Source organism: Rutidosis leptorrhynchoides, chromosome 3 (assembly GCF_046630445.1).
Source record: "Rutidosis leptorrhynchoides isolate AG116_Rl617_1_P2 chromosome 3, CSIRO_AGI_Rlap_v1, whole genome shotgun sequence".
Taxonomy (NCBI): domain Eukaryota; kingdom Viridiplantae; phylum Streptophyta; class Magnoliopsida; order Asterales; family Asteraceae; genus Rutidosis; species Rutidosis leptorrhynchoides.
This window is the reverse complement of record NC_092335.1, coordinates 542,954,126-542,976,968: the sequence shown is the minus strand read 5'-3', so window position 1 is coordinate 542,976,968 and position 22,843 is coordinate 542,954,126. Positions and strand designations below refer to the sequence as shown.

General features: G+C 37.5%; 1 protein-coding gene across 1 annotated transcript in view; it reads right to left on the bottom strand.

Moving 5' to 3' along the window:
* Nucleotides 1-22,397, bottom strand: part of LOC139898475 (nucleoside hydrolase 3-like) — a 32,055-nt gene extending 9,658 nt beyond the window's left edge. Inside the window, exon 1 of the mRNA XM_071881209.1 lies at nucleotides 22,128-22,397. Coding sequence (XP_071737310.1) covers nucleotides 22,128-22,388 — 261 coding nt within the window. The 5' untranslated portion in view covers nucleotides 22,389-22,397. The remainder of the gene's footprint in view (nucleotides 1-22,127) is intronic.
* Nucleotides 22,398-22,843: the final 446 nt, after the last annotated feature.

Genomic DNA, 22,843 nt, shown 5'->3' with positions numbered 1-22,843 from the left:
CACCGTAAAACAGGATTTACACCGTCGTAGTAACACCGCGGGCTGTTTTGGGTTAGTTAATTAAAAACTATGATAAACTTTGATTTAAAAGTTGTTATTCTGAGAAAATGATTTTTATTATGAACATGAAACTATATCCAAAAATTATGGTTAAACTCAAAGTGGAAGTATGTTTTCTAAAATGGTCATCTAGACGTCGTTCTTTCGACTGAAATGACTACCTTTACAAAAACGACTTGTAACTTATTTTTCCGACTATAAACCTATACTTTTTCTATTTAGATTCATAAAATAGAGTTCAATATGAAACCATAGCAATTTGATTCACTCAAAACGGATTTAAAATGAAGAAGTTATGGGTAAAACAAGATTGGATAATTTTTCTCATTTTAGCTACGTGAAAATTGGTAACAAATCTATTCCAACCATAATTTAATCAACTTGTATTGTATATTATGTAATCTTGAGATACCATAGACACGTATACAATGTTTCGACCTATCATGTCGACACATCTATATATATTTCGGAACAACCATAGACACTCTATATGTGAATGTTGGAGTTAGCTATACAGGGTTGAGGTTGATTCCAAAATATATATAGTTTGAGTTGTGATCAATACTGAGATACGTATACACTGGGTCGTGGATTGATTCAAGATAATATTTATCGATTTAGTTCTGTACATCTAACTGTGGACAACTAGTTGTAGGTTACTAACGAGGACAGCTGACTTAATAAACTTAAAACATCAAAATATATTAAAAGTGTTGTAAATATATTTTGAACATACTTTGATATATATGTATATATTGTTATAGGTTCGTGAATCAACCAGTGGCCAAGTCTTACTTCCCGACGAAGTAAAAATCTGTGAAAGTGAGTTATAGTCCCACTTTTAAAATCTAATATTTTTGGGATGAGAATACATGCAGGTTTTATAAATGATTTACAAAATAGACACAAGTACGTGAAACTACATTCTATGGTTGAATTATCGAAATCGAATATGCCCCTTTTTATTAAGTCTGGTAATCTAAGAATTAGGGAACAGACACCCTAATTGACGCGAATCCTAAAGATAGATCTATTGGGCCCAACAAGCCCCATCCAAAGTACCGGATGCTTTAGTACTTCGAAATTTATATCATATCCGAAGGGTGTCCCGGAATGATGGGGATATTCTTATATATGCATCTTGTTAATGTCGGTTACCAGGTGTTCACCATATGAATGATTTTTATCTCTATGTATGGGATGTGTATTGAAATATGAAATCTTGTGGTCTATTATTATGATTTGATATATATAGGTTAAACCTATAACTCACCAACATTTTTGTTGACGTTTTAAGCATGTTTATTCTCAGGTGATTATTAAGAGCTTCCGCTGTCGCATACTTAAATAAGGACGAGATTTGGAGTCCATGCTTGTATGATATTGTGTAAAAACTGCATTCAAGAAACTTATTTTGTTGTAACATATTTGTATTGTAAACCATTATGTAATGGTCGTGTGTAAACAGGATATTTTAGATTATCATTATTTGATAATCTACGTAAAGCTTTTTAAACCTTTATTGATGAAATAAAGGTTATGGTTTGTTTTAAAATGAATGCAGTCTTTGAAAAACGTCTTATATAGAGGTCAAAACCTCGCAACGAAATCAATTAATATGGAACGTTTTTAATCAATAAGAACGGGACATTTCAGTTGGTATCCGAGCGTTGGTCTTAGAGAACCAGAAAATTTGCATTAGTGTGTCTTATCGAGTTTGTTAGGATGCATTAGTGATTCTGGACTTCGACCGTGTTTTCTTTAAAAATGATTGCTTAACATTTTTGTTGGAAACTATATATTTTTAACATATGAATATTATGTGATATATTAATCTCTTAACGTGTTTGATATTATGTGATAGATGTCTACCTCTAGAACAAGTCCCATTGACTCACCTAATAATAATGAAGAGTCAAATGTAAATTGGAATGATTCGTGGACTGATTCACAAGTTCCCGAAGAGGAACCGGAAGAAGAGTCGGAACCGGAAGAAGAATCGGAACCGGAAGAAGAATCGGAACCGGAAGAAGAATCGGAACCGGTGGGGGAAATAATAAAACGGTTAAGTAAAAGAGAATCCTCAACCAACCGACCAAGGTTAATTATGGTCAATGGTGTTTCCGCCAAGGAAGCAAAATATTGGGAGGATTACCAATTCTCCGATGAATCGGATTCCGACAAGAATTCCAATGATGTTATAGAAATTACCCCAACTGAATTTAAAAAGGCAAAAGAAAATAATAAGGGAAAGGGCATAAAAATAGAGAAATCTAATTCCAATCCCGATGAACTTTATATGTATCGTCAACCCCCGAAGTTCTTAAACAATGACCCGGGAACCTCTAAACCACCAGGTTTTTCTAAACCAATGTGGACAACGACGGCTCGTATTAGGGGAACATCATATATCCCTAGAAACTTGGCAAAACGAACCAAAACCGAAGAAGAAGAAACGAGCGAGTCGGAATAAGATAGTTGTATTCGTGTGGTGTAATATATGTAATATAGTGTTCTTATGCTTTATGATATATGTAAAAATTGCTTGTATTAATAAGTATTTTTTTATGAATCTAACTCTTGTCTATTTTACAGTTTAAAAACACAAAATGGATAGACAACCCAATATTTTAAGAGACCTACCCGGAGACATGATTGATGAAATCTTGTCTAGAGTCGGCCAGAATTCCTCGGCACAACTATTTAAGGCGAGATCAGTTTGTAAGACATTCGAAGAACTTTCCAAGAATGTCTTGGTTTATAAGAGACTTTCGTTTGAAAGATGGGGGATATCACATTGGGAAACCCATAAGTTACGATGTGTTTACTTTGACGCATATATTGCGGGGAACCCAAATGCTATTTTACGCAACGGGTTAAGAAATTATTTTGACTCAATATATCCGAATATTGGACTTCGTGATTTAGAAAAAGCGGCTAACATGTAACATAAAGAAGCATGTTATGCTTACGGATTAGTAATGTTCGCTTCTCACCAAAGTGAGAACAAGAACATCGGGCTACAACTATTAAACAAAACGTTTTCACAAGTGACGGAGTCGGTAATTGGGGTAAGAAATGAGGTTTTTAGATTGTTACGGGACTGTTGGACATTACGTAACCCTCGTCCCTTTGACGACGTTACAACACGCTGTCTTATCAACGGCCATAACGGTTATGTTGCACAAGACCAAGGATGGGAAGTAATCCTAGTAAAACCAGAATGCATGACTTGTTTCTGGACGTATGAATTACGTGTCTTTATTGCCTTTGCTGAAAGACTTGTGTACTAGCTAGAATTATCTTCAAAACTATCTTGTATCAAAGTTATTGTGTGCTATATTTCATGCTTTATGTAAAATAAGCGGTATTGTAAGTTTGTAAAATATTGTATAAAAGTTTGAACGCGAAATATTATTATAATCAGTTTTTCATATAGAATTGTAGTAGTTGAATTGTATATTAGCTACTAAGTATGAACTTAACGGGTAGGTACTACCCGAATTTAAACTTATAAAACGCTAATATGAAGAAAAAGCTTTTATAAATGAGTTCATATTATGCTACGAAATACTATTAACTACTCTTAATATTCTGTATGATTAACTTGTTCCATTTGACTATTTTGAAGGAAATGGCACCGACTACTCGACACACCGTGAATATGAATGAAGAGGAATTCCGTACTTTTCTAGCTTCAAACATAGCCGCAGTACAGGCTGCGCTACATACCAACAATAACCTTGGATCTAGCAGTACAGGAAATCGTGTAGGATGCACCTACAAAGAATTCAATGCCTGCAAACCTTTGGAATTTGATGGAACCGAAGGACCGATCGGATTGAAACGGTGGACCGAGAAGGTCGAATCGGTATTTGCCATAAGTAAGTGTACTGAAGAGGATAAAGTGAAGTACGCTACGCATACCTTCACAGGTTCTGCGTTAACATGGTGGAATACCTATCTAGAGCAAGTGGGACAAGACGATGCGTACGCACTACCGTGGTCAGCATTCAAGCACTTGATGAACGAGAAGTACCGTCCCAGAACCGAGGTCAATAAGCTCAAGACAGAACTTAGAGGGTTACGAACCCAAGGATTTGATATTACCACGTACGAAAGACGATTCACAGAATTGTGCCTATTGTGTCCGGGAGCGTTCGAAGATGAGGAAGAGAAGATCGACGCGTTTGTGAAAGGATTACCGGAAAGAATCCAAGAAGATATAAGTTCACACGAGCCCGCCTCCATACAACAGGCATGTAGAATGGCTCACAAACTAGTGAACCAGATTGAAGAAAGAAATAAAGAACAGACTGCTGAAGAGGCCAATGTGAAGCAAGTCAAAAGAAAGTGGGAGGAAAACGGTGATAAGAATCGCCAATACAGCAACAACAGCAATTACAACAATAATCGCAACAATTATCCCAACAATCGCAACTACAACAAACGGCCCAACAACAACAACAACAACAACAGCAACTACAACAATCATCCCAACTACAATAATAACCGCAACAGCAACAACAATCAGAAGCAGCTATGCCAAAGGTGTGAAAAGTATCACTCGGGGTTCTGCACCAAATTTTGCAACAAGTGTAAAAGAAATGGTCATAGCGCGGCGAAGTGTGAGGTCTACGGACCAGGGGTTAATAGAACGAAAGGAACAAATGGTGTCGGAACGAGTAATGGCGGAGCAAGTAGTGTCGGAGCAAGTTATGCCAATGTAGTTTGTTATAAATGTGGAAAACCGGGCCACATTATTAGAAATTGCCCGAACCAGGAGAACACGAATGGACAAGGCCGTGGAAGAGTTTTCAATATTAATGCGGCAGAGGCACAGGAAGACCCGGAGCTTGTTACGGGTACGTTTCTTATTGACAATAAATCTGCTTACGTTTTATTTGATTCGGGTGCGGATAGAAGCTATATGAGTAGAGATTTTTGTGCTAAATTAAGTTGTCCATTGACGCCTTTGGATAGTAAATTTTTACTCGAATTAGCAAATGGTAAATTAATTTCAGCAGATAATATATGTCGGAATCGAGAAATTAAACTGGTTAGCGAAACATTTAAGATTGATTTGATACCAGTAGAGTTAGGGAGTTTTGATGTGATAATCGGTATGGACTGGTTGAAAGAAGGGAAAGCAGAGATCGTCTGTTACAAAAATGCAATTCGCATTATACGAGAAAAAGGAAAACCCTTAATGGTGTACGGAGAAAAGGGCAACACGAAGCTACATCTTATTAGTAATTTGAAGGCACAAAAACTAATAAGAAAAGGTTGCTATGCTGTTCTAGCACACTTCGAGAAAGTACAAACTGAAGAAAAGAGCATCAATGATGTTCCCATTGCAAAAGAATTTCCCGATGTATTTCCGAAAGAATTACCGGGATTACCCCCACATCGATCCGTTGAATTTCAAATAGATCTTGTACCAGGAGCTGCACCAATAGCTCGTGCTCCTTACAGACTCGCACCCAGCGAGATGAAAGAACTACAAAGCCAATTACAAGAACTTTTAGAGCGTGGTTTCATTCGACCAAGCACATCACCGTGGGGAGCTCCTGTTTTGTTTGTCAAGAAGAAAGATGGTACATTCAGGTTGTGTATCGACTACCGAGAGTTGAACAAACTTACCATCAAGAACCGCTACCCACTACCGAGAATCGATGACTTATTTGATCAACTACAAGGCTCGTCTGTTTATTCAAAGATTGACTTACGTTCCGGGTATCATCAAATGCGGGTGAAAGAAGATGATATTCCAAAGACTGCTTTCAGAACACGTTACGGTCATTACGAGTTTATGGTCATGCCGTTTGGTTTAACTAATGCACCAGCTGTGTTCATGGACCTTATGAACCGAGTGTGTGGACCATACCTTGACAAGTTTGTCATTGTTTTCATTGATGACATACTTATTTACTCAAAGAATGACCAAGAACACGGTGAACATTTGAGAAAGGTGTTAGAAGTATTGAGGAAGGAAGAATTGTACGCTAAGTTTTCAAAGTGTGCATTTTGGTTGGAAGAAGTTCAATTCCTCGGTCACATAGTGAACAAAGAAGGTATTAAGGTGGATCCAGCAAAGATAGAAACTGTTGAAAATTGGGAAACCCCGAAAACTCCGAAACACGTACGCCAGTTTTTAGGACTAGCTGGTTACTACAGAAGGTTCATCCAAGACTTTTCCAGAATAGCAAAACCCTTGACTGCATTAATGCATAAAGGGAAGAAATTTGAATGGAATGATGAACAAGAGAAAGCGTTTCAGTTATTGAAGAAAAAGCTAACTACGGCACCTATATTGTCATTGCCTGAAGGGAATGATGATTTTGTGATTTATTGTGACGCATCAAAGCAAGGTCTCGGTTGTGTATTAATGCAACGAACGAAGGTGATTGCTTATGCATCTAGACAATTGAAGATTCACGAGCAAAATTATACGACGCATGATTTGGAATTAGGCGCGGTTGTTTTTGCATTAAAGACTTGGAGGCACTACTTATATGGGGTCAAAAGTATTATATATACTGACCACAAAAGTCTTCAACACATATTTAATCAGAAACAACTGAATATGAGGCAGCGTAGGTGGATTGAATTGTTGAATGATTACGACTTTGAGATTCGTTACCACCCGGGGAAGGCAAATGTGGTAGCCGATGCCTTGAGCAGGAAGGACAGAGAACCCATTCGAGTAAAATCTATGAATATAATGATTCATAATAACCTTACTACTCAAATAAAGGAGGCGCAACAAGGAGTTTTAAAAGAGGGAAATTTAAAGGATGAAATACCCAAAGGATCGGAGAAGCATCTTAATATTCGGGAAGACGGAACCCGGTATAGGGCTGAAAGGATTTGGGTACCAAAATTTGGAGATATGAGAGAAATGGTACTTAGAGAAGCTCATAAAACCAGATACTCAATACATCCTGGAACGGGAAAGATGTACAAGGATCTCAAGAAACATTTTTGGTGGCCGGGTATGAAAGCCAATGTTGCTAAATACGTAGGAGAATGTTTGACGTGTTCTAAAGTCAAAGCTGAGCATCAGAAACCATCAGGTCTACTTCAGCAACCCGAAATCCCGGAATGGAAATGGGAAAACATTACCATGGATTTCATCACTAAATTGCCAAGGACTGCAAGTGGTTTTGATACTATTTGGGTAATAGTTGATCGTCTCACCAAATCAGCACACTTCCTACCAATAAGAGAAGATGACAAGATGGAGAAGTTAGCACGACTGTATTTGAAGGAAGTCGTCTCCAGACATGGAATACCAATCTCTATTATCTCTGATAGGGATGGCAGATTTATTTCAAGATTCTGGCAGACATTACAGCAAGCATTAGGAACTCGTCTAGACATGAGTACTGCCTATCATCCACAAACTGATGGGCAGAGCGAAAGGACGATACAAACACTTGAAGACATGCTACGAGCATGTGTTATTGATTTCGGAAACAGTTGGGATCGACATCTACCGTTAGCAGAATTTTCCTACAACAACAGCTACCATTCAAGCATTGAGATGGCGCCGTTTGAAGCACTTTATGGTAGAAAGTGCAGGTCTCCGATTTGTTGGAGTGAGGTGGGGGATAGACAGATTACGGGTCCGGAGATTATACAAGAAACTACCGAGAAGATCATCCAAATTCAACAACGGTTGAAAACCGCCCAAAGTCGACAAAAGAGCTACGCTGACATTAAAAGAAAAGATATAGAATTTGAAATTGGAGAGATGGTCATGCTTAAAGTTTCACCTTGGAAAGGCGTTGTTCGATTTGGTAAACGAGGGAAATTAAATCCAAGGTATATTGGACCATTCAAGATTATTGATCGTGTCGGACCAGTAGCTTACCGACTAGAGTTACCTCAACAACTCGCGGCTGTACATAACACTTTCCACGTCTCGAATTTAAAGAAATATTTTGCTAAAGAAGATCTCACTATTCCGTTAGATGAAATCCAAATCAACGAAAAACTTCAATTCATCGAAGAACCCGTCGAAATAATGGATCGTGAGGTTAAAAGACTTAAGCAAAACAAGATACCAATTGTTAAGGTTCGATGGAATGCTCGTAGAGGACCCGAGTTCACCTGGGAGCGTGAAGATCAGATGAAGAAGAAATACCCGCATCTATTTCCAGAAGATTTGTCAACACCTTCAACAGCTTAAAATTTCGGGACGAAATTTATTTAACGGGTAGGTACTGTAGTGACCCGAACTTTTCCATGTTTATATATATTAATTGAGATTGATATTTACATGATTAAATGTTTCCAACATGTTAAGCAATCAAACTTGTTAAGACTTGATTAATTGAAATAGGTTTCATATAGACAATTGACCACCCAAGTTGACCGGTGATTCACGAACGTTAAAACTTGTAAAAACTATATGATGACATATATATGGTTATATATATAGTTAACATGATATTATGATAAGTAAACATATCATTAATTATATTAACAATGAACTACATATGTAAAAACAAGACTACTAACTTAATGATTTTGAAACGAGATATATATGTAACGATTATCGTTGTAACGACATTTAATGTATATATATCATATTAAGAGATATTCATACATGACAATATCATGATAATATAATAATTTAAAATAACATTTGATATTATAAACATTGGGTTAACAACATTTAACAAGATCGTTAACCTAAAGGTTTCAAAACAACACTTACATGTAACGACTAACGATGAATTAACGACTCAGTTAAAATGTATATACATGTAGTGTTTTAATATGTATTTATACACTTTTGAAAGACTTCAATACACTTATCAAAATACTTCTACTTAACAAAAATGCTTACAATTACATCCTCGTTCAGTTTCATCAACAATTCTACTCGTATGCACCCGTATTCGTACTCGTACAATACACAGCTTTTAGATGTATGTACTATTGGTATATACACTCCAATGATCAGCTCTTAGCAGCCCATGTGAGTCACCTAACACATGTGGGAACCATCATTTGGCAACTAGCATGAAATATCTCATAAGATTACAAAAATATGAGTAATCATTCATGACTTATTTACATGAAAACAAAATTACATATCCTTTATATCTAATCCATACACCAACGACCAAAAACACCTACAAACACTTTCATTCTTCAATTTTCTTCATCTAATTGAACTCTCTCAAGTTCTATCTTCAAGTTCTAAGTGTTCTTCATAAATTCCAAAAGTTCTAGTTTCATAAAATCAAGAATACTTTCAAGTTTGCTAGCTCACTTCCAATCTTGTAAGGTGATCATCCAACCTCAAGAAATCTTTGTTTCTTACAGTAGGTTATCATTCTAATACAAGGTAATAATCATATTCAAACTTTGGTTCAATTTCTATAACTATAACAATCTTATTTCAAGTGATGATCTTACTTGAACTTGTTTTCGTGTCATGATTTTGCTTCAAGAACTTTGAGCCATCCAAGGATCCATTGAAGCTAGATCCATTTTTCTCTTTTCCAGTAGGTTTATCCAAGGAAATTAAGGTAGTAATGATGTTCATAACATCATTCGATTCATACATATAAAGCTATCTTATTCGAAGGTTTAAACTTGTAATCACTAGAACATAGTTTAGTTAATTCTAAACTTGTTCGCAAACAAAAGTTAATCCTTCTAACTTGACTTTTAAAATCAACTAAACACATGTTCTATATCTATATGATATGCTAACTTAATGATTTAAAACCTGGAAACACGAAAAACACCGTAAAACAGGATTTACGCCGTCGTAGTAACACCGCGGGCTGTTTTGGGTTAGTTAATTAAAAACTATGATAAACTTTGATTTAAAAGTTGTTATTCTGAGAAAATGATTTTTATTATGAACATGAAACTATATCCAAAAATTATGGTTAAACTCAAAGTGGAAGTATGTTTTCTAAAATGGTCATCTAGACGTCGTTCTTTCGACTGAAATGACTACCTTTACAAAAACGATTTGTAACTTATTTTTCCGACTATAAACCTATACTTTTTCTATTTAGATTCATAAAATAGAGTTCAATATGAAACCATAGCAATTTGATTCACTCAAAACGGATTTAAAATGAAGAAGTTATGGGTAAAACAAGATTGGATAATTTTTCTCATTTTAGCTACGTTAAAATTGGTAACAAATCTATTCCAACCATAACTTAATCAACTTGTATTGTATATTATGTAATCTTGAGATACCATAGACACGTATACAATGTTTCGACCTATCATGTCGACACATCTATATATATTTCGGAACAACCATAGACACTCTATATGTGAATGTTGGAGTTAGCTATACAGGGTTGAGGTTGATTCCAAAATATATATAGTTTGAGTTGTGATCAATACTGAGATACGTATACACTGGGTCGTGGATTGATTCAAGATAATATTTATCGATTTAGTTCTGTACATCTAACTGTGGACAACTAGTTGTAGGTTACTAACGAGGACAGCTGACTTAATAAACTTAAAACATCAAAATATATTAAAAGTGTTGTAAATATATTTTGAACATACTTTGATATATATGTATATATTGTTATAGGTTCGTGAATCAACCAGTGGCCAAGTCTTACTTCCCGACGAAGTAAAAATCTGTGAAAGTGAGTTATAGTCCCACTTTTAAAATCTAATATTTTTGGGATGAGAATACATGCAGGTTTTATAAATGATTTACAAAATAGACACAAGTACGTGAAACTACATTCTATGGTTGAATTATCGAAATCGAATATGCCCCTTTTTATTAAGTCTGGTAATCTAAGAATTAGGGAACAGACACCCTAATTGACGCGAATCCTAAAGATAGATCTATTGGGCCCAACAAGCCCCATCCAAAGTACCGGATGCTTTAGTACTTCGAAATTTATATCATATCCGAAGGGTGTCCCGGAATGATGGGGATATTCTTATATATGCATCTTGTTAATGTCGGTTACCAGGTGTTCACCATATGAATGATTTTTATCTCTATGTATGGGATGTGTATTGAAATATGAAATCTTGTGGTCTATTATTATGATTTGATATATATAGGTTAAACCTATAACTCACCAACATTTTTGTTGACGTTTTAAGCATGTTTATTCTCAGGTGATTATTAAGAGCTTCCGCTGTCGCATACTTAAATAAGGACGAGATTTGGAGTCCATGCTTGTATGATATTGTGTAAAAACTGCATTCAAGAAACTTATTTTGTTGTAACATATTTGTATTGTAAACCATTATGTAATGGTCGTGTGTAAACAGGATATTTTAGATTATCATTATTTGATAATCTACGTAAAGCTTTTTAAACCTTTATTGATGAAATAAAGGTTATGGTTTGTTTTAAAATGAATGCAGTCTTTGAAAAACGTCTTATATAGAGGTCAAAACCTCGCAACGAAATCAATTAATATGGAACGTTTTTAATCAATAAGAACGGGACATTTCACTTAACACCTCGACACTTCACATCTCACGCTACCACAAATAAATATATTATATACCTACGCATATAATTATTCCACTCACCTCGTGAACTCGAGCATTACAAACCATGCACGAAATCTTCACCACACGCAACCGAGCAAGATTTTACCTATAATACGCATATAGGTATACACATAATCAACATACAACCCCATTTGGACTCTCGACCCGCCCAAATGAACAACAAGTGCAAAATATACCCTTTTGCACTTTTAACGCTACCCGAAGGTCCAAAACTAGCGAGACTAGTTCCCGCGTTCTCGAAATACCCAATTATGTCAACTTTAACCTTTAAACGCATACTAGCTCGTATTTTACACAAAACCCATTCCATGGTTGACCAAGTTTGACTTTATTACTAAAACACCAAATTTTAACCTAAAATCACTTCTCGCGAGTAATTACATGAAAAGCATCATTTAACACTCAACAAAAGCGTTTAACATCCAATTAATCCAAATTAGTGTCATCCTCAATTTTGACCCAATTCAAATTGCTCATTTTGACCAAAGTCATAAAACGCCCCAAAATTACTAACGACTAGTGATTATATTTCCAAGACAACCACTAACACTTAAATCAAGTATTTACCTACTTGATTTACCAAAACTTGATTTAAAACTTAATTTACAACGAATCGAGCTTACTTGTCCCGAAATGCCCATTTGACCCGTTTTGACCTAAATTAGGGTTTACACCCAAAAACCGAGTCAACACAGATGTTCTAACGTTTAACCAACATACGCAAGACCCAAACTCATAATTTCATCACTCGAAACCCACTTTGACACATAAACCCTAATTTTGACCCATTTCAAAATTAGTCAACTCGAATACACCCAAAAGGGTTCCAACGCTTCCAAAATCACTAAACTAAGTGATTACACCCAAAACCAAAGCCTAATCATGGTCAAAACGTCAATCAACCCAAAACCCGCCATGTATCAAAAATAACTAGTTTCCATAAACCCACTTCATCATCTAAATGGGTTTTACAACTAAAAAGCTAAAAACCCTAACTCGAATACCAAATCATAAAGATGAATTTCGGAGTTAGAACTTACCATCACTATCACAACGTAGCCGTGAACGAGGAGAACAACTTTAACTCTTGAGACCCGACCCGAATCACTCTTCTTCATCCCCGATTCGAGCTTTCTCTCTCTAAACCCTTTACTCTCTCTCTAGGGTTTGGGGTGTGAGTGGGAGGGAAGAAATGAGAAGGAAATGAGGTTTAGATAAGATTAGGATCAGTTTTATGGCCAAAGACCCGTCCATATGTGAAATACCAACTTTGCCCCTCATTTAACTCATTAAAAGGCTGAAAAGTACCAGAACGTGCCTATTGTCGCGCCGCGGAGCAGGTTTGTCGCGCCGTGGCCCAAAGGGTGGTTTTAGATCACTTTTTTTAAGCTTTCTGACCCTCAAAATAGGCTTTTGTCGCGCCGTGGCCATTCTGGTCGCGCCGCGGTATTTGCCTGTTTCATCCGAACTTCAGCAAACTTGTTTTGGCCATAACTTTTTGACCGTAACTCCGTTTTCGATGAATCAAATATCGTTGGAAACGTAATGAGATTTCCTATCCAATGGTAAGGTTTTAGAACATCAAATCCAACTATATTTGGGATCCAAATATACGCTTACATGCCTCGTATTTCGAATGTCGTTCGAAATAACACGTAACTGAAAACGGGTGTTACAACTCTCCCCCACTTAAATTGGATCACGTCCTCGTGATCCGCACCAACACTAGAAGATAAGAACTTCTCCCTCGAACATTTTCGCTTCCAACGCGAAGTCACACATGTAGTAATCACGCACCCGAATTCTCGCTTCGTGCACTGACTCAACATTTAACAACAATATCGGGTAATCAACCCTCGAGTCAAAACAACTGCAACCGTTTACTCCTACGCCGAGTATCCTCGTACCATACACTTCACAATCGTCTTAAAAGTAGAGCATTTCACCGATAATCATCGTCATCACGCCTCACGATCCTACGAAACACAACCAAGCCCGACATCCATAACATCTACCGTGAATTTTAAGATCTCACCACACGCTAATAAGCTATATCCATAACTATATCACCCAAAGCGATCTACTAAATCCACCACGTCGTGAACCATGTCTTGCATTAATCCCAATCGAGAAGGATTCATGCTTCCTTGAAACTCCGTGCTCCATCGGTTCATAAACGTACTAGTCAACCGGTCATTCATGAACACTCTCTGGACCGAGTACCAAATTCCTCCGGTTCCACAACTGGGTCATTCCTTCAACGAATAAATTTCGGTAACCCCAAAATAATCACTTAGGAGCACCACTTTCCCACCAATCGATCCGCGCATGACCATTCGTCACTGGATTAATCCAGGACGACAATAATACACCACGATTTAGACGAAATATCAACACTCGACACAAGATTTCTCCCTTAAACCCTACAACACATCCATACACAATGGCTTCCTAGTACTATCATGGAAACTATTCGTGTACTAGAATCCCGTCAGCAGCGAATTATCAACATAACAATTCGCAATTCGCCACACGACCCACAAAATATTCACCAACGCCGGGTGAATCCTCCTACATAGACCGTCCATTGAGGATGGCTTCGACATTTCGATACAACCAACAGGTCACATCACTAGGGAACACACTCTCGTAAATAAACAACAACCGCGTGTCTCGACGTGAGACAATGAGAACTGGCACTCCCTGCCTCATAACCATCCACAAAGTGGAATAATCCACCGAAAATCCTCACGATCACGTTTCCCGACAGGGAAAATACAGTATTCACCACCATCTCGAACTCGTACTCACTCGACAGTACTATTCGAGTTTCACACCAACCCAAATTTATATCACGAGAGCACCTGCAATAACAGTTACATTCTCTCACTTCCGTGATATCAAACTTCACACTTGGTCTCATACCGCACTTGATACTGCACGACCACCTTATACAAGAAGACTTACGCTTCACTTGATCTAACACCACCGGAGATTCCTCGGGCGGCAGTAAAAACTCCCCCACTTAGGATTTATCTCTCCATTCTCACCGCCAAGATGATAACATCCCGCGGAATTGTAATTTCACGTCATACCTGACCATTCTCACCGTTGGTCATAAACATCAAATCACCGCAAATTCACTTTAGGCTCTTAGAGCCGACATGTACTATCACTTGAGACGTCGTACACGCGACGACATCGCACCGTCATACCACAAATCATAATTTACAGCTCTTCATCGTTCGCAAAGCGAACTCCACCAAAGTCCCACACACGCCTCTATGACTAGGCATATGCCACTCCGCTTAATCAGTCGTGCATCACAGTCGAGATTACCCGACCTTCTACGCAACGAACCATTATCAATAATTGCTCACTCTCATGGGGAAGAGTGACTAATCCGACACAATAATTGCATCGAACGCAATATCAACGCTTCATCATAACCTTCGACCTAATCAACCATTAAGCCCATCACCGGCTCACCGGTCATCCTTACTCGTCCATCACATAAGAGCAACAAGATTCGCTCATCTGCCACTTCATAAGAAGTATTTACTGCAATGCTCCTAAACTTCGACTTTTGCAACCGTCGAATTACTATCACCCGTTGATCACTATTTAAAATCTTCGATGCTTCCAAAGGGTATCTCACAAGCACCCTAAGCACAAAGTGATCACACCATCATCGGAGTTGAACATTACACTAGCAGGTATAAGAAGGCACCTGACGCCGTGTCATGCAGACTCCCACCACAATCAACCGAATTTTTAGAAACCCGATCTTTAGGTTCCATACACCCGATGTCACCCATCTCTCAATAATAATGACCCGCAGTCATACCTACCCGGCAAACCTTACGGTTTATCGTCTTATCGAAAATTCCTAGCGATCACACGCTACCCGCAATAGTCCACAAGGCCAAACGATATAGCCTCACGAAACCCTTCATCTAACACTAAAGAGATGCTCGGGAACACCAAGTCTTACACCCTTCTACATCTCGATAACACCACTACTACAAGGGATATTCCGTTAGGAATGTTACCCTACAATCCATAACGCACTAACGCAATCACCATCATACGGGTCCCACTCCCATGAGTTTAACGACCCAACGACTCCACGATTCGCCAATTCCAAGGCGACTCACAACAAGAATCCCAACACGATTCTCTAACCACACACTCTACCGAGTGTAACTCAAAACTACAATCATTAGACTTATTGCATTCCATTACGGAATTCAAGTCTTCGCCGCACACACGCACACGTAAATCGGTCATCCTAGTTACGATAGGTAACTAAAACCAATAACATTCTCAACAGTACACCCACTACTTAGGGTGACTAAGCACGCGCCAAACTCGTGAGTTGCTCACTCACCTTAGCTAACCGAATCCAGCGTAACACTTCCCGACTCGTAAAGAACTCGACGTGACAACAAGCACATCACTCGAGACCACTATATCCTAGGAACCAATAAAAGATTCCTCATTCATCCCGAATCTACCCCAACCATGCCACGTTTCCTCCGTTCGGTACCCATCATGTCATGCTCGATGTCAAGATACACTTTCGTAATAATGGTGATCAATCACTATTACAAATGCGTGCCTTACCATTTCCGCATGGTTATGTAAAGTACTTTACTCGGACTGACGCAACATTCACACAAAATAACACGCGATAACTCCTAGTACCCGAATGACCCTAGTCCTTACCGTGAACTTGATCACTCAAACCGCCAAACATGCGAATCTCTCCAATAAATTCGTCCCTAGGACACCGCACCAAAAGATACATGTATATATATACACCAATATACAATAATAATAAGCATACACAAGTATACCACAACAACAAGTCAACCTACAATCTAGGTGACTATCACTAAAACAACGTCCAAGTTTGCCTACTTACATTAGGCACTAGCGATCTAAGGCACTAATTTACACATGAAATAGGGCCCCACATAATCCCACATTGGACAAGCACTAGTCCTAGTTAGTCACCTACTCTAAGGCACTAACAAATCTCAATCCGACCCGTACTCCTACAAGTCTCGCAAATAACGCACCACTGTCAATAAGTCTAAGACTAGGCACCTATTCCAAGGTCACCTAATTCCCTTAGACTATGCTCTGATACCACTTGTAACAACCCAAATCCGTTTAACCAAAAACAGAGTACATTTTTTTTTATTTAGTTAGGTCCCATTAATATAATACATTTTCAACTCTGTTTTAATCGAAACATAACATCATAACGATACGTTTAACAATCTATCATGACCCTTGGCACACAAATTACACTTTACAAATCATTTGTAATAATGACCCGATCACAAGAAATACGGGTTAAGACTCAATAACCCAACCCAATACCAAGAGCATAATCTCGGGGACTACCAAATCCCCCATCCGCGTCCAAATATCCAAAAGCTACCCCGTCGAGCCCAAGCGCTCCTAAGCATCTAGTCTACAACTAGCTAGCTTCATAATCACAATACCTGTAAAAAGGTAAACAACGAGAGGGGTAAGCATAAAGCTTAGTGAATGCAATAATTATACACATACATATATAATATACCTAATTGCAAACACTTACTCACATACCGCATACATGCTAGCAACACAAATAGCTTATCATCACAATACAAAGCTATAAACCTCCAATACAACAAGCTAGCACAACAATAGCATATATATAACACGAACAATATAGTATGCTACACTACAACACAATAACCATGGTTAACCAATCGTACAAGGGATGGTACTCGAATTTCCCATTGGTGTTCATAACATCCATTAGTGTACTTAGCACCTCGTATCACTAACCCCCGGGTGGCATCTTAACACCTCGATACTTCACCCTCGGGTGGCGTCTTAACACCTCGACACTTCACCCTTTAACATGGAGTGGCGTCTTAACACCTCGACACTTCACTCCTAGGTGGCATCTTAACACCTCGATGCTTCACCTCGAGTGGCATCTTAACACCTCGATGCTTCACTCGTCACGTGAAATGTGGTGTCTTAACACCTCGACACTTCACATCTCACGCTACCACAAATAAATATATTATATACCTACGCATATAATTATTCCACTCACCTCGTGAACTCGAGCATTACAAACCATGCACGAAATCTTCACCACACGCAACCGAGCAAGATTTTACCTATAATACGCATATAGGTATACACATAATCAACATACAACCCCATTTGGACTCTCGACCCGCCCAAATGAACAACAAGTGCAAAATATACCCTTTTGCACTTTTAACGCTACCCGAAGGTCCAAAACTAGCGAGACTAGTTCCCGCGTTCTCGAAATACCCAATTATGTCAACTTTAACCTTTAAACGCATACTAGCTCGTATTTTACACAAAACCCATTCCATGGTTGACCAAGTTTGACTTTATTACTAAAACACCAAATTTTAACCTAAAATCACTTCTCGCGAGTAATTACATGAAAAGCATCATTTAACACTCAACAAAAGCGTTTAACATCCAATTAATCCAAATTAGTGTCATCCTCAATTTTGACCCAATTCAAATTGCTCATTTTGACCAAAGTCATAAAACGCCCCAAAATTACTAACGACTAGTGATTATATTTCCAAGACAACCACTAACACTTAAATCAAGTATTTACCTACTTGATTTACCAAAACTTGATTTAAAACTTAATTTGACAACGAATCGAGCTTACTTGTCCCGAAATGCCCATTTGACCCGTTTTGACCTAAATTAGGGTTTACACCCAAAAACCGAGTCAACACAGATGTTCTAACGTTTAACCAACATACGCAAGACCCAAACTCATAATTTCATCACTCGAAACCCACTTTGACACATAAACCCTAATTTTGACCCATTTCAAAATTAGTCAACTCGAATACACCCAAAAGGGTTCCAACGCTTCCAAAATCACTAAACTAAGTGATTACACCCAAAACCAAAGCCTAATCATGGTCAAAACGTCAATCAACCCAAAACCCGCCATGTATCAAAAATAACTAGTTTCCATAAACCCACTTCATCATCTAAATGGGTTTTACAACTAAAAAGCTAAAAACCCTAACTCGAATACCAAATCATAAAGATGAATTTCGGAGTTAGAACTTACCATCACTATCACAACGTAGCCGTGAACGAGGAGAACAACTTTAACTCTTGAGACCCGACCCGAATCACTCTTCTTCATCCCCGATTCGAGCTCTCTCTCTAAACCCTTTACTCTCTCTCTAGGGTTTGGGGTGTGAGTGGGAGGGAAGAAATGAGAAGGAAATGAGGTTTAGATAAGATTAGGATCAGTTTTATGGCCAAAGACCCGTCCATATGTGAAATACCAACTTTGCCCCTCATTTAACTCATTAAAAGGCTGAAAAGTACCAGAACGTGCCTATTGTCGCGCCGCGGAGCAGGTTTGTCGCGCCGTGGCCCAAAGGGTGGTTTTAGATCACTTTTTTTAAGCTTTCTGACCCTCAAAATAGGCTTTTGTCGCGCCGTGGCCATTCTGGTCGCGCCGCGGCATTTGCCTGTTTCATCCGAACTTCAGCAAACTTGTTTTGGCCATAACGTTTTGACCGTAACTCCGTTTTCGATGAATCAAATATCGTTGGAAACGTAATGAGATTTCCTATCCAATGGTAAGGTTTTAGAACATCAAATCCAACTATATTTGAGATCCAAATATACGCTTACATGCCTCGTATTTCGAATGTCGTTCGAAATAACACGTAACTGAAAACGGGTGTTACATAAACTATCCGGTTGAAGAAACCGTAGCAATTGAAGAATGTAAAAGGCATGTGAATTTTGGAGTTAGTCAATGGTCAACAAAGGTAGGAACATGGCCACGTTTGTAGGGATTATGGTTTCACATGTTTTCATTGTTTTTAGGAGTAAATAGGTTAGGAGTAATTGGGTACTGTTAGTTTTAATATGTACGTGAGTTATGGGTTAAACATGGGTAGTTAATTAGTTCTATTTTCATGTATGTATATCGGGTCTATATAAGCCTTTAGTGAACATGAATAAAGTGCAGAGAATATTAACAATGTAGTCCATGGTGTTTTTTTTGTGTTCTTTTAACTCTTATATATTTATTTTATATTTGAGTGGTGTGCAATAAAAGAAAGTAGGAACAAGTATGTTCCAACATTGCTTAGATCTGATAAGTGATAATTAAAGAAGATAAACACGAGAAATTGACGGATTTCACGTCAGAATTATCATCGACCTCAGATCTAGACTTGAAAACACGAAACTGTTTAAGTTGTGTTGAACACAAAATCTAGAAAAGTACTATAATAATAATAGATAAGTGGAACAAAAAGTTGAGTTGGGTTGAACAGATCATGACTTAGCACACGAAGTCGTTTCCGTTGCCGTCTTCAGGAACCAGCTACCTTTCTGTGTTTGTGATTTTGATTATATCTGTTGAGTTTTTTTTTCTTGTTTTCATAGTAAGCTACTGCAAATTTCTGTTGACTAACTACAATCGATTTACGGCACAGTCGTGATGTCGAGCGCAAAGCCAGCACAGTTCAGCTGCTAGTTCTTTTTAGATTTAGAACAATGTCTATAACCGAGACCTCCGTCAAATGACAAACCGTAAAGAAATAAGAACAATTCAAAACACAAGATTTAACGTGAAAACTCCAAAACAGAAGGAAAACAATGAGCCTCTAAAGGGAAAATACATTATATCACAAATATGTACAATGACACAGACCTGATAGTCTACTATATCATAAAATGTTACAAAAATATATTGTTACAATGGTATAGACTACTATCTAACAATTCTCCTTTAAACACAATAAACTCTTACAAAGACTCTCACTCAATCTTAAAGTATATTGTTTGTATGTGGAAAATTGAGGATGAAAGCATGACTATCTTTTATAATCAAACTCCAACTTGGTTACCAAGCACAACTTGGTCTCTAAGTTTGACTTGGTCTACAAGGACTGCACAGTCACCAAAATACAATTTAGTCTTCAAGTCGAACACGGTCTCCAAGACAACTTGGTCCCAAAGTTCATGATTTAGGAAATATTGAATTAACCACTAAAAAGAAATGGAAGAAAGACAAGGTTGGAAGCGGTTGACGTCAGTGTCGATTTTGGTTTTCTATGTTGTTGGTTGCTTGTTTTGTTGAATGTTATTTTAGCTATTGTCTCTTTGTATAATATTATCAGTTAGGCATGGCTCGATATAGATAGCGCTTAGTTTAGTATGTTCCATGCACTAGTTTCGAGGGTGTCGTTGGTTTTGTTGTTCTTTGGTTTTTGATAGTAACTTTCATTTCGAAAGCGTCTTGGTTAATACCCCTCCGTCCTATATTAGTTGTCATAGACAAAAAAAAATGTAGTTTAAATTTTTTCATTATTAGATAGACTGGTACTCTTTGTTTTAAAAATTTTCATTATTAGAGTATACTTTTACCAACGAAGCATTGCTTCAACGGTACCCGGCCCTTGTGATCCCATCGGTCCCACATATGTAAGTGTTGGAACAATGACTTCACGCAGACTCGAATCTGGGCGCTGGCATATTGTGGTGATTTATGGGTGAAGGTGTTTCGCCAGGCTCCAGTGGGCTACGGGGGACCGCTGGATGGGTTGACAAAGTCAACACAGGGCTTGCATATCCCTGCCGAAACATATGTTTTGGAACAATTAGAGTATACTTTTTGTTTAATATTCATTTTTACCCCTTACGTTTAATTATCGTCTTATATGCATAAAATAAGTGTATAAAAGAATTTACCTTATTTTTCTTATCTATTTATATATAGGAGTGAAAAGTTAATTTGAGACATTCGAAATGGAATACTGAATAATTAATTAGGGATGAAGGAGTAAACTTTTCATTTAAAAAAAAAAAACGATATTAGTAAATCTTACATGACGTGGCTATAAAAATTAGAACCAAAGTTTCCATGTAAAACCAATTGGACACGTAGGTTTATATCCTATAAAGAGTTGTAACACCTGTCTATCATCTGTGACGTACTCCTATCATCTATCTTCTATCATCTATCATCTATCATCTATCAAAGTCGTTGGGGATGTGATTGAGATGATGAAATTACAAAAAGTTTTAGATTTAAATTCCACTAATATAATACGGAGTATAAAATTGTCATAAAAAATAGTTACGGCCGCATAACACCACTTAATCGTGTACTGTACTTCTTTTCTGAGTAAAATTACTCCGTGAATAATAAATAATTAAAAACATGTCGTTAAGATAAATATAACCTGTGAACCCAACCCATAGTGGTACAACAATTAATGGTGTAATCATCAACAATTCAAAATTTTTAATCACAACTTACTACTATTTTAATTTCAAAAATTATTTCTTGTTAAGAATAAATATATACAGAAGTTGTCGTTATCAATTTTCAAGTAAAACTCAAACATGAAGTACTCGATCCCTACAAGGCTAAATTAAATACTCTAATTATGAATTTAAGATTATGAAAAACGAACCTGTAAGTCGAGTTCCGATCTGTTAAGTTTCAAGAGGTATAACATGGCAAAAAAATCATCGGTATCGAAATCCGTATCCAACAGAATCCGGTGAGGAATAGACGAGCTACAAGTTGGGATCGTAACTATAAATAAAACGACGAATAATAGTAAAGATCTCAACAACAACAGCAACCGCTTCGTTATGGTGATTCTCATGATCAAATTAACTAATTTTGATGAACAATTTTTAGTTATATATGAGAAATAAGAAAAGGACATGCAGAATTAAGAGTGGGAGAGACAATAAGTGCACTTGTGTGCAACGTGGACCAGTTTCTATAAATATTCGAATATTAAGCACGGGTGGACCAAAAGGTCAAAATTAGTACTTTACACTCCAAGTGGTATATTTAGCCACTGTTGTAAACGGCGTCCGTTGCTTCCGTTGCGACGCCCGTTGCGGCGTTTTGGTGACTAAACCGTTTCGACCCTGTCCCGTTTTCTTATAAGCCGGTCAACGGTCAAAAGTCAGGTCAAATGCAGGAAAATTTGGGTCAACGCCGGTCAAAAGTCAGAAACTCTGTTAAAATCGGTCATAAGTCGGTCAAATCGATCAAAATTGACTTAGTTTAGTATTCCATTTTGTATTATATTAACGCTAGTAGCAATTATAGGTACAAACTTGTCAACGAAGGTTTTTTAGCTCTAAAATATGTGTATATATATATATTTAT